This window comes from Neofelis nebulosa, chromosome 12 (genome assembly GCF_028018385.1).
Source record: "Neofelis nebulosa isolate mNeoNeb1 chromosome 12, mNeoNeb1.pri, whole genome shotgun sequence".
NCBI lineage: Eukaryota > Metazoa > Chordata > Mammalia > Carnivora > Felidae > Neofelis > Neofelis nebulosa.
Genome location: NC_080793.1, coordinates 10508184 through 10521336, shown reverse-complemented (window position 1 = coordinate 10521336; position 13153 = coordinate 10508184). Strand labels below are relative to the sequence as shown.

The 13153-nt window shown below is 44.5% G+C and overlaps 1 protein-coding gene and 1 pseudogene across 5 annotated transcripts in view; both read left to right on the top strand.

The window, feature by feature from the left end:
* The window catches only part of GAPVD1 (GTPase activating protein and VPS9 domains 1), a 72624-nt gene extending 64901 nt beyond the window's left edge, over positions 1-7723 (top strand). For all 5 annotated transcript variants that reach the window (XM_058694126.1, XM_058694123.1, XM_058694125.1 and 2 more), the window contains 3 exons: positions 786-858; positions 1790-1987; positions 3692-7723. In XM_058694126.1, the coding sequence (XP_058550109.1) occupies positions 786-858; positions 1790-1987; positions 3692-3832 (412 nt within the window). In that variant the 3' untranslated portion in view covers positions 3833-7723. The remainder of the gene's footprint in view (positions 1-785; positions 859-1789; positions 1988-3691) is intronic.
* Positions 7724-9256: 1533 nt separating this feature from the next.
* Positions 9257-10498, top strand: LOC131490946 (single-stranded DNA-binding protein, mitochondrial-like; annotated as a pseudogene).
* Positions 10499-13153: the final 2655 nt, after the last annotated feature.

Below are 13153 nucleotides of genomic sequence, written 5' to 3'. Positions count from 1 at the left end.
CTGCCCCTCCCCCGCTCACGCTCTGTCTCTCTCTCTCTCTCTCTCAAAAATAAATAAACATTAAGAGGCACACCCCAGCTTCTGTGCCTCATTCACCAAATGGGACATATTTTCTTTCCGGAGACCAGTTTTTAGCTTCCAGAATGGGATAAATGGGAGTAGGGGCATTCAAACTGTATTTCCTGCAAAGAGCAGTATTAGGTACCCTCTCCTCCGTGGCATGTCTTCAGGTTTTATAGAGTGCACAGTTAACCAGTGCTCCGGAAAAAACAGTAGAAGCCAGGAAGGCTGGGTTTAGCCCCTGCTGCTAACCCTTGTGTGACCTCAGGCAAGCCTTTCACCTGTCTAAGCCTGATTATTTTCATCTATGAAATAGGAGAGAGGTTGAGTGTTCTCAGAGTCCCTTCTCTGTCTGAGCTTCTGTGGTCTTTGGTTTCTGGCTTTTAATCCCTCTACTTCCTCTGTGCTTTTTACTAATGAGTGTGTCCGGGTGGCTTCTGGGCTAGGGCTCCTCCCCTTTCTCCTTTGGAATGCTGAACTGGGCTGGGAAGGAAGGATGTCCCTACTCTCCTTGCCTCCCCTTAGCCCACTCAGCATTTCTAAGGAGATCCTAAGTGTGAGACACTTTTGACAGGAGGGAATACTTACAGCTAAGCGTCTCAACTGTAATCGTAATCTGTCTCTCGAAAGAAGTCTTAACGTTTTAAATGTTTTGAAAAAGAACATTTTTTATGTGCCTTTTTTTCTGAAATATGTATTTACGTATGTGTTTTTGGGGTTTTCAGGGTCCTTCATGAACATATTCAGAGATTGTCTAAAGTAGTGACTGCGAATCACAGAGCTCTACAGATACCAGAGGTAATACAGTTTTATGTAGTATTAGTAGTCGCTTGATAACGCCACATGCGCGTTCAGAACATAATAAATTATAAAACACAATTTGCATTCAAGGTATTTCGAACTTTAAAGTTCTCAGAGGTCCTAGGATTAACATATCCTGGCATGGAAGGGGCCTTGGGGAGAGGAGGAGGAGGGCTGCACCGAGGGGCCCCTGCCCAGATGCCACTCAGCGTGCGGGCGGGGCTTCTGCCTCCACCTGTTCCGCCTGCAGCAGCCTTGATCTCCAGGGATGTTTTTGTAGCCAGGTTTCTGCAGAAATGTCCCATTCGAGTAAGGGATCTGGTGGCACTCCACAGAATGTGACAGCTATTCCAGGGGAACAAATTGAATCTGAATGTGACATCAAAGTTACCTGTTAGTGTCATACAACATCTACAAAATAATGGAAAATTTCAGGTATTTGACTTTTCTGGTTGTTTTATTAGTGTCCCCACTAATGAAGTGTCAGTATAAGTTTATAAATTACCTTGGTTTTTTTTAATCTGTTCTTTCTAGAACTACTGCAACAAAGGTAACATATTTTTACGATATTTTCCTTCAGAAGTAGCTTGTTTGTACTTTTAGAATCAGCTGCTCCTTGTAGAGAAGTTCCATTCTAGCTATTTAAGAAAGATAATTGTTTGGCATTTTATGAGGTCTAGGTTGGTGTTATCATATGTCCTTTCCTCCATTAATGGAGGATTGATTCATTTGAAAATGCAAAGCAAATTATTTAAAAATTTACTAAACTTCAGTCTTAGTGGAAGGGAGGGAACCACAGTCTGGTTTTACAGAAGAAAGGAAAAGGCACCAAGCTTACCCTTCTGCTTCCTGACATGGACGTTGTCCTGGTTGCTTCCTGTAGTTGCTGTTGAATTCAAGATTCGGGCCTGTTTGTGATCTCGCTTAGGTTTATCTTCGGGAGGCACCATGGCCATCCGCACAGTCAGAAATCAGGACAATAAGTGCTTACAAGACGCCCCGGGACAAAGTGCAGTGCATCCTGCGAATGTGCTCCACGATCATGAACCTCCTGAGTCTGGCCAATGAGGACTCCGTCCCCGGAGCAGATGACTTTGTCCCTGTTTTGGTATTTGTGTTGATAAAGGTGGGCCCCTCACTACTATTAATGAAGAGAGTTTATTTGGCGGTTCCGAGCAGGTTGGTGCGGGGCTTCACGTGCTCTTCCCAGTCTCAAGCTCTGTGTTACCCAGAAAGAGTCTAATGTGAAGTCTTGTTCTGTCCAAAAGTTAAGATTTTCGAAAGAAAGGATAGGAGGACCGGATTCCTAGATGAACATTTTCAACTTTTACATGCCTGAGGTTCTTGGTTGGGGCTCGGTATGTAATTATTGAGTGAGTGAATGAGGGAAAATTCTTTTTATTGTGCTCTTACCATCTTCTTCCACACTGAATTCCTCATAGTCCTTGTCACCTGAACCGTCAAATCTACCAAACACCTGTCTCCTTTTGGCCTCTTATTTTGTAATTGTGCCATGTTATCTTTTTAAAGGTTTGTTTATTTATTTTGAGAGAGGGAGAGAGAGCAAGCAGGGAAGGGATAGAGGGAGGGAGAGAGAGAATCCCAAGCAGGTTCTGGGCTGTCAGCACAGAGCCTGACGTGGGGCTTGATCCCATGAACTGTGAGATCATGACCTGAGCCGAAATCAGAAGTCAGATGCTTAACCTACTGGGCCACCCAGGCGCCCCCGTGCCATATTATCTTAAAATGTACTGGTGTCTCTTGTGTTTTTTTTTTTTTTTTTTACTTTAAAATTGAAATGTCATCGTTTAAATGGTTTATTGTGAGCATTTTCAGGGGAACCATGCAGTTTGAGCGCACACAGCTGCCAAGTGACTGTGTCACTTATGTGTTCCAGTTAGCTCAGACCACCTGTTGACGTCTAAAGTATATCTGACATATGTTTTACTAATTCTTGATATTGCGGTACTTCTGCAATCTGAATTCTTAGCTCAGTCGGCAGCCTATAGGATCAGTGTGCGGTCAGCCTTCCCGACTCCTGCTGTCGGCCGTTGTCCTTGTATCTTCCAGGTGTGATGTGTCTCGTTCTTTGCAGAGCCAGTGCGAGCTCGTTCTGGGGCACAGGCCTTAGTGTGTCCTCCCAACCACTTACAACGCCTGTGTCCTTTCTGTCTATGTGAAGAAAGTGAAAAAGCAGGCAGCTCACCATATTATCTTTTTAGTTTTTTTTCTTTCTCAATTGGTGTACAGCCTTTATTTCCTTATCTAACGTTCTGGAATCCTGGGATGTGTTGAGTAAAGTCCACTAGGATTAGTTCAGCCTCCATAAGGACCAGCAAGCTTCATTGACTTACAAGGATAGAAAGGTCTAGATAGTTCAGCTGGCATTAGAACCTGAGTTGCCTTTCCAGTATACCGTTGTTACTCATAGTGGCTAAGGTTTATAAATTGCTCCCGAAGAAGACTTTGGGGATTATTTTCTTTTTTTCCAACTTTTTTTTTTCTTTTTTTTTTAATTTATTTTTGGGACAGAGAGAGAGCATGAACGGGGGAGGGGCAGAGAGAGAGGGAGACACAGAATCGGAAACAGGCTCCAGGCTCCGAGCCATCAGCCCAGAGCCTGACACGGGGCTCGAACTCACGGACCGCGAGATCGTGACCTGGCTGAAGTCGGACACTTAACCGACTGCGCCACCCAGGCGCCCCTGGGAATTATTTTCAAAAGGACTGGTGTCTCTTTCATAGGAAGACATTGGAAGATGTGAGCTTAGAGGGTTTTCGCGGAGTTGTACATCTGAGTAATTGACTCTCTTCGTTTTCACTTCTCTAGGCAAATCCACCCTGTTTGCTGTCTACCGTCCAGTATATCAGTAGCTTTTATGCCAGCTGTCTGTCTGGAGAGGAGTCCTACTGGTGGATGCAGTTCACGGCAGCGGTGGAATTCATTAAAACGATTGATGACCGGAAGTGACCAAGACCAAGGCCCACCGAGGCAGTAGACTGTTAGGCGGGCAAACAGCTCTCTTAGAAAATGTACCAGCTGCTTTGAAGGCTGAAGATTGTTTTTGTATAATATTGTACAGCGTTCAGACATTTTAAAACAGATCTTTACTAAACAGATTAATGAGCTAACAAGCAGGTTCTCTTTTCTTTGGGCTCTTTTCTTTTCTGTTGCATATTTGGTTATTTTCTTGTCCCAAGTAGAGACTAGTACTGCAAAAAGGGACCACATTTTTCAGGTATTTTGAAATATTAAAAAACAGAACAAAATCTAGAAAATTCCTAGATCTCCATTCACGAATACCCATTCTTTCCTTTTATTTAAAAAAACAAGAAAAAGAAAAGAACAGTACACCTCTTTTTAGATGCTGCGTAATCTTCTATGCATCTAATGGAAGGAAAATAGCAGTTGCACTGAGGATTATAATAGTGGTGACATTAGTGGCATTATATAAATACACTCACCTAGATCGAAAAGCTAAGAAGGAAATGTAAATATAATATATATTTATATTTGATGTAATATGGACATCTTCAGATTCTAATAAACAAGGAATATTGCTGATAGTAGGTTGTGACGTACCCTCTTGTGAAATGGTTTCCTTGACAAAGTTTAAGCTGAGCTTAAAAGCAACAAACAAATACACAGAAATATTTATTAAAGTGTAAAACAGTTTCTTGAACTTTCTAGGTGTGGAGTTTGATGCACAAGCCTGCCTTTGATGAGGGGTATAACAATCACTTAGACATTCCTCACCACAGACGTCTTTGAGCCTGCAGGAGGAGCGAGGTAGACTGTTTAATCGCCATGCGTTACATACAGAGGAACAGTAGATACCTAACATGCTACTGTGGTACATACTAAATACAGTGTAGAAACCCCAAACAGAACTCCTTTTAAACCTTTCATTGTAATATATTTTTGATGATTATTCACATTGAATGACAGACCAGGAATTCAGTGAATGTCATTTTTTAAAAAACTAATTTGTATTGTCTGCTCTAGTGATACAAGTTTTACTAGTGATAAACTATTTTAATCAACCATATTATTCTTATGGAAAAAAATCTATTTTGGCAGGTTTCTGTGCCTTTATTTCCCTCTTCTGAACAAAAGTCTGGGTTTCAGTATTTTGGTTTGATTGTATATTGATAATTAATCAGGAATGGGTGTTGGTGTGTGAGAAATTGGCTAGGGAGGCACACCAGAGCTTCAAGCACAAGTCTGGGGTGTAAGTCATCCCTGACTGCTCTCACTCTGTATGTTTCCTAAACTTGGTTAGCTTCTTTTATAACAAACTCAGTCCCATACTTTGAGTCCCTTGTTGCTAGCAGCATTTCTAGGCATTTTTAAGGGAACTGTGACAAACAGCGGTGAGCAGATGAATCCGGAGGCCATCTTCTTCTCTCCGAGACCTCTGTGTTTAATTGTGCCTAAAGAAGCTGGATTTTCTTTATGCTCCCATCTCTTCTCATTCATTTATTTTAGAATACCGAGATAAGTTACATAGGAGTGTGGGATGTGGTTTCTGCCTTTTAGGGAGAGATCAAAATTAAACTAGTACTACAAAATGTCCTTTTGAATGTTAGGTCAAGAAATCTGTGTAGAGTCCTGTGCTTCATGGGCTGTGACTGTCAAACCTGCCTACGTATTAGAAGTCAGATCCTGTCATTAAATACTTTACAAGACAAGCAGTCTGACACGATTTCTAAGACCTAGGGCGAGTCCATTTATTTCAGTATTTGATTCAATAAATGTTAAGTCAATAGAAGACTTGGAATAGTTGAAATTCATTTTTATGGGCTTTAACGGATTTTTTTTCCTCTCCAAATGGTTGCTAAATCCATTCTGTGTTATCACTATAGAAATAAATACGAAGCTGTGGACATTGCACAGGGCTCTTTTCTGTGGAGGAGAAGGTGGTGAGTTGTGGGTGTAGGGCTGTGCTGGAGGCAGGAGGTAAGAGCCATGCAGTGCTGGGGCCAGGGGTGAGGGTGGAACCCCAGGGATCTGGCACCCGATTACACCTCTGAGACAGAGGCCCGGGCCTGGGGCTTAACTCGGGAGCTGGCTGGCGGAGAAGCACAGCCCGGCTCTTTAAGGAGTAGCTACATCTCCCTCTGCAAACCCTTTTAGGAGCAAGAACCAATCAGCATCAGCCATTTTGCTGGCTTGATTTCATGGCATGATTTTCTTATAGTGTTGATTTCTGAATTTAGGAGTTGGTGACTATCTGCGTGGCAGCGGTAGGGTGGGAGACAGGGAGTAATTTGACTTTGCTCCTTTGGGAAGGAGGGATAGTTGTTCTTTGGTTCTTATTACATTTCCTCCCAGCACTTATTTTATATGAGGGATTAGTGCAAAAGTATAAAATCACCCATAGGAAACAGTAGCCGCTGAGTATTATGTGGAATTTGCAATGATGTTGTTAAATGGAGAGAGAGTGGCTCAGTTCACTGAAATATTCTACAGTTAACTTCTCTAGTGAAAAATCAGTTTATGTTTTGTGTTAATATTCTGCTTCCTGAAAGTTAAGCAGGAGAAACACAGACTGAGGATTGTCTTCATAAAATTACTATTTTTGTTTAAACCTGGTAAACGTTTTTGTTTTCTTTCTCTGCTTCAGTTTACGTCTCAGCCCCAGGAATTGCTGGCTTCTGCTTTTTCTTTTTAAAACCTGCTTGTGAAAGCCTTTTTTTCTACAGATATTAAATTGCTGTAGTAAGAGAATTAGGCTTCGTGAGGGATTGAAAATAGATGTGATGCATGGTTTTCCCTTTTCCTGTTGCGTCCTGGAAGCCTTTGTTTAATCCAGACTTTCAATATACACGTTGCTGAGGTGCTAAGCCAGAGAACAGGAACCTGGCCCAAATGGTAGTGAGGCTTCGCTCTCGTCAGACCCAGCAGCTGAGCGCTCGTGCCCATCCAGCACCATCTTTGTGTAACCTGCCTTGCGGATTCCGGTTTGAGCCAAGTAAAGGTCAACTTCATGTTTTAAATGGGTGAGGCTTTAAAGACCCCGTTCTCTGATGTGATTGGGTGTGGAAAGGGAAAAGGAGGACCACACTTGCTCAAAATCATTAGTGGGTTGCATGGGAGGGATAGAAATGTAGCGGGGTTAGCTTCCTAAACGTTTTCCTCCTGCTTCTCCGTTCCTGCTTTATTTCTTTAAGGAAAAGTCTATATTTGCCCTCTTTCTAGTTCTTTTAAATCTAGTGAATTTATTCTGTATTTGACTGCCATAATTCGGGGGGTGGGGGGAAATCAGAAACCATCTTGAAGCTCAAAGAATTTTTAGTAAGTAGATTAACAGTGACGAGGTATTTTAGATATTTTGAATGCCAAAATGCTTGAGAATTTCCCAGGTTAATACTTAATATACCTTAGAATGTAGGTTACCCAAGAAGTAAGATGACCAGGAACGGCTTTATTACCCTGGAGAACACTTAGAGAAAGGGAAACATAGTTTGCGCATTGTCACGGTTGGTGTGGTTGAGCTATGGAGTCACGGTGGAGCTCATGTGTCCCACAGGCCTGCGCTCAGCAATGGTTAAGTTCGAGAGTGGGGAGGTCCTCTCCACTTGGTTAATGGCAGACAGTGTAGGCAGGGGCCACACGCCTTAAAAATTCACCCCTGCTGAGTTGATACTGTCTTGTTTACCGTATTCTTGTGCTTCTCCTGTACTAAAAAGCTTTGTACTGCCTCTCCTCTCGAAACTGATAAAACCTTACCTAAGCCTCAGTTAATGAGCTTGCACAATCTTGTATATGTACAGGAGACTCACCCTGTCTTCTAATGTGATCACTAATGTACAGTCTCATTCTGTAAAACTGATTAAAAAGGGAGAGCAGTTGAATTCACTGCGTTTTATGTTTCCATCATCTATTTTGTACGCAGAAGCATTTCTGAAAGTTTCTTTCACTCCAAATATTACTAATGTTCTCCAAGAATTCACACTTGCCTTTTTTTCATCTGAACATCTAAGGGTATTTGTTAAGTGTCGTCCAGGAAGGAATTAGAATGAGCTAGCGGTTACTAACGAGATTGTGAACGTTTACTGTTTTAACACAGTTTGTATCTGGCCCTTGTATTTGGTAGCGATTCATCAGCCTTAGTTCTGAGAGCAAAAGTCCTAATCACAGTATTCCCTGAAGCCTTTATTAACCTTTTCAGCCCAGGGGAGGTGCTATTAGACAAGGAGCCCTTGTCACAAGCTCACTCTGCAGGCTTCCCTTGCTGGTGGAAAGGTGCTTTCCCTGTATTGATTGCTCCTTATTTAGAAGGAAACATTAAAAAATTTGATTAGGGCTCAGTGTTCATTCAGTCTGTTCAGTATTAAAGTTCATGCTATCACTGGCCTAAAACTGGACATAGAATTCGACTCTACTTGCCAACTTGGCATTACCTGTGTGCTTGGACTCCTGTTACATTTGTACCCACTCAACCCTTCTCTCCAAAGAAGTGGCTCTGTAGCTTTTCCCAAAGGAGGCTGAGCCAGTGGCACTGTTTAGCTAGGCCTCCATGCAGCACTGCCTGTAAAACGTGTCATGATCCTGAAAAGGGAAATCCTTTCTCAGAAGCTCCTCTTGGCTGTAAACTAGAGATTTCAGTTTTCATCGGAGAGCTTTTGCTTCGGTCATTCATTCCAGGAGAATCCTTTTCCATCTTCTTGGTGGTACCAAAATGCAGTACATAGACTTTTTAGAAAATTGACCAAAGAGGCTGGAAAATCTCTGGTTGCGAGAATCCTGAAAACATCTTCCGCATTTGGGAATAGTGCTCAGTTCCAAGTCATTGAACCTGTTGTGGATGCTGAACATGAAAACCACAGTAAACCTAATTCTGTTAACTAGGAATTCAGCATGTTGCTGGCCAAAACCATTAAATTTTATGTTCCTGTGAAAAGAGTATCTGATGTGATTTTTTAAAGTAAGCTCTGTGCCTAACGTGGGGCCTGAACTCACGACCTCGAGATCAGGATTAGCCCGCTCCACTGACTGAACCAGCCAGGTGCCCCTTTTAATGTGATTTTTAAAAATATAGGACATTTTCACTTCAGCTTTCCTTACTGCTCTTAATTTGTAGGCTTGACAAAAGTTTTTTAACCAGGGCTGTTGATTAATATACATAGCCGCTGATGTTTCTTAATCATTCCTGATGAATTGAGTCAAGGGCTCTGTTCCGACTCACTCTGGTCAAAGGAATTATAATCTCTGGGGTTGGGACCTAAAATTGTGCCCCAGGGAGTTCTGTAAACCATGCTTTTCCAAACTTCCCTGTTGAGAATCACCTGGTACTCTTGTTTGTAAATCTGACTTTATTGAGGATGGAACCAGGAATCTTTACATGCTCAAGTGGTCCTAGAGAGTCAGGAAAAGGCTAACGATTAAATTGTAGAAAAGAAGAAAATAGAAGCCATATTTCAAAGAACTGTATTACAGGTACTTGATCAGTTTTTAAGAGCAGAGTCTGAAATTGCGAGCAGTTTCATTCTTGAAAGATCTCTGAATTGTGTGCATTTACTAGGGCAAGTGGGTCAGGACCCTGTCATGACACAGGTGGAAGAAAAACACCCACAGTATTTTCTCCAGCAGCAAATGAGATGTGGCAATAAGAGAAAAGTGAAGCATACCAAGTGGGTGATGTCAGTCAAATGACAATGTGGCACAGTATGTCATCATTCCAGGCAAGTTTCAGAGATGTGGCCTATTGGTATACGAAGAAGGGTCTCGAATTTATATGGAAAGGGAAATAGACTATGGTGAATTCACGGACAAAAATAATGGAAGGTGACAAGGAACAACAGCAGTAGCTGATAACATTTTATTTGAGTGACCAAGTGACCAAACGAAGGCATGGAATGGACAGTTCTTATTTGGCCATTGTTTGGTAGTCTTATTTCCAAATCATGTATAGTCCTTATTATTAAGACAATTTTTTTTTAATGTTTATTTTTGACACAGAGACAGAGCGTGACTGGGGGAGAGGCAGAGAGAGAGACATGCACAGAATCTGAAGCAGGCTCCAGGCTCTGAGCCATCAGCACAGAACCTGAGATGAGGCTCAAACTCACAAACCGTGAGATCATGACCTGAGCCAAAGTCAGACACCCAACTGAGTCACCCCGGTGCCCCTAGTCTTTATAATTTTTAAGGGCAAGCATTCAAAGTTTTCTTTTATATAAAAACAAAAGTAAGTCCTCCAGGTGACATCCTCAGGGAAGTTTGAGAAGTGCCATGACAGCCAGCCTTTCACCAAGTATGAACCAGTGGACCACGTGCACTGCCTAACTGGTGACATCCATAAACTTGTGATCTCACCCCGCAGCCATTGAATCAGATTTCTGGGGGAAAGTCCAGGAATCTACATTCCTAGCAAGCTCCCCATCTGAGTCTGATGCTTGTTAAAATTCAGGATCCACTGCAGAAGTTGTTCAATTTTTAAAGGCTTGGCCCCACATCCTATAAGGATGACAGGTGTGAGGAAGGCAGACCCTTACACAGGGGTGCCTGGGTGGCTCAGTCAGTTGAGTGTCTGACTTCAGCTCGGGTCATGATCTCATGGTTTGTGGGTTCAAGCCCCACAGAGGGCTTGATCTTCTGTCCCCCTCTCCCTCTGCACCTCCCCTGCTTGTGCTCTCTCAAAAACAAATAAATATTAAAACAAACAACTTTCACCAGATGGCCAGTCCAGTTTATCCTGAAGGATAGCTCTTTTTATTTGCTTAAATACAAGTGTTTTCTTTACTCATAACCAGGGTGGTTATGTAAGAACTTTTTCCCAAATCTCAAATGCCTGAACATCTCCAGAGGATTGCAGTGTTCAGATTTCTGTATGAAAAAAATATTTGTCTAATCTTCTTCCTCATAATCCTCACTATTTCGCTTTCAAAATGTCAAATGTCTGATTTCTGTTGTGTTTTGTTTCCGCTTACAATTGGCGTCCCATTAGTTCTCGCAGCCCCTGGCTTCTGACTTGACTTTCCTTTCTTTCCAAGCCCCTCAATCCATGGAATCCAACTCCTGGATTTATTGACCTCCTTCCTGCCCACTCATTTCTTGATCACCAACAACCCTGTGTCCCTTCTCTTGTGGCTGTTGCTAATGACTAATGAGGCCCTGGGGCCGAGTGGGGAGTGAGCCCGCTCCAGGAGAGGAAGGGGAAGGAGGGAAGAGCATAAAAAAGTGACAGATGACAGAAAGGGAAGGTGGTAAGGGCCTCCCCCTAGCACTTCCTCCACTGCAAAACTGTACCACACCCACCAGCCTGAAGTGTCTTCCCTCCCTGGAAGGTTCCTGCCACCTGAAAAGCCATGGTTTTGAGTTGTGTGTGGCTGTAGCACCGGAAGACGGTTCTAAGCTTCGCCACGAACCAGACCTAAGGCAAGTGACAACTTCGAAGGGCTGTTTCCGGTTGGGCTCTATTATCTCAATGACCCTTCCAGTATCTGATTTTTTCATATGTATATTAGGATTATATATATCATCTTGAAATATTTCTCCTGCCCTATCGTTTGAGGGATGTAGCTAAAGCGCACTGACACCGTGGAGGTCACCCTAGATGGGCAGCAGTGGCTATGCCCCTAGACATTCCAGGCACACATGAACAACCCGTGAGCACAGAAACCACTCGAAAGGAACCCATTTTTAACTGAAAGGCTCTGTAGTGAACCTACGTCCTTTGTGCTGTGGTCATGAATACTAACTAGAGTGGAACAATTTCTGAAGCTTTCCTTTTTACCCTTCTGGATTTGGATACTTCAGTCCATAAGCATCCTGCCCCATCCTGCCCCATCCTGCCTCTGGCGCTTTGCTTCACTGCCCCCATCTCTGGGTCACCCAAACCTCCTGATGTCTCCCGAGCAACTTCTCCTGAATGTACATCCACTACCACAGCCGTTTTCCCCCACCTCCGTTCCCGCAACCACCTTCCGACTCCCTCCAGGCCCTTTCTCCTAGGTGCTCTTACAATTAGGTCTAATCAGATTCCCCTTCTGCCTAAGATTCTCTCTTCTACTTTGGTTCCAACCTACTTTTCAGCTATATGCCTCTCCCTGTCCCTTCTCCTTCTCCAGCTCCACCTGGGGCCTCAAAGCTCTCACCTCTACCCTGAGGGTCATGCTTTGCTGCCTATAAGCCTTTGCCTTTGCTGGGTCCTTCTGGCTTCAATACCTCTCCCTAAACACTCCTCCAACTTCAAATGTCCCTTCCGGAGGAAGTCTTCACAGACGCCCCCATCCTTCCCTGCGTCCACAGTGAGGCCACATCCCCTGTACACTTCTCTACAAAGCAATGATCTCCCTGGAGTCTGTGCTCTCCTAGGGGACTGTCCCATCCCAAATTGCAGGTGTCCCCAAATGTCTGCAGATGGGGATGGAGAGGACAGACAGTAGCTCCTCAGCAAAGGGGGTTCCTCCTTCTTTCCCCACCTTCACATCCTCTGGGAAGGCACCCTGCCCCAAGCCCGTGGCCTCCACCTGGTAGGCACGTAGGTGGGGGGACACTCCTCTGCAGCCCCATCTAGTGGAGGAAGTGATGAGGAGCCTTGCACCCACCAAAGTGCCAGCACAGCTATGCCAAGTCTGTGACAAGTCTGCGAAGAACTTAGGCTGCACACTGGGCCCCTGGGCCAGGGTCAAGGTCTGCGGGCCCTGTGGGTCAGGATGGGGGCCCAGAATACCTGGGTTCTTCACCTGCAGCTGCAGGTCCTCGGGTCTGGAGACACCAGGGCACTGGCTGGGCCTCGACGACAACTGCTGCGTGCCCTGGCTGGGCAGGGGGTCCCCGGACTCCAGACTGTGGGCTGCCCACCATTGGGGTGGTTCACTTGGGGCTGCCCCGGGGACTCCAGGGCCGGAGTCATACCCTTGCTCCCCATCTTCCCCGTTCTAGATCCAGGCACCAGGTGGTTGCCACACAAAGAATTGGTACGGGTCCTGCTGGGCCACGTGGAGCTGAACAACCAGGAAGGTGGAGTCATCAGAAGAGGGAGCCTGGGGGTGCAGAGGATGTGCTCTCAGTGTGTGCTCCCCACACCTTACCAAGCACGGGGCAGGGATGGACGCTGTCAGGTACCCTGCTGAGCGCCTGCCCCAAATGTAGCCCAGTCACACCAAAGTGTGGGTGTCGTCGCCTCCTTCCTCCCCACCCTTGTTCCCCGGGCACTATTTACTCCTGCTCTGTGATGTGGGAATTATCATATCTACTTATTAATTCGGGGAGGGGGGGTCTATACAAACTAGTGTTCACTGGGGCAACAGGGTCACGTCCTGCTGGAAGTCTGGGACCTGA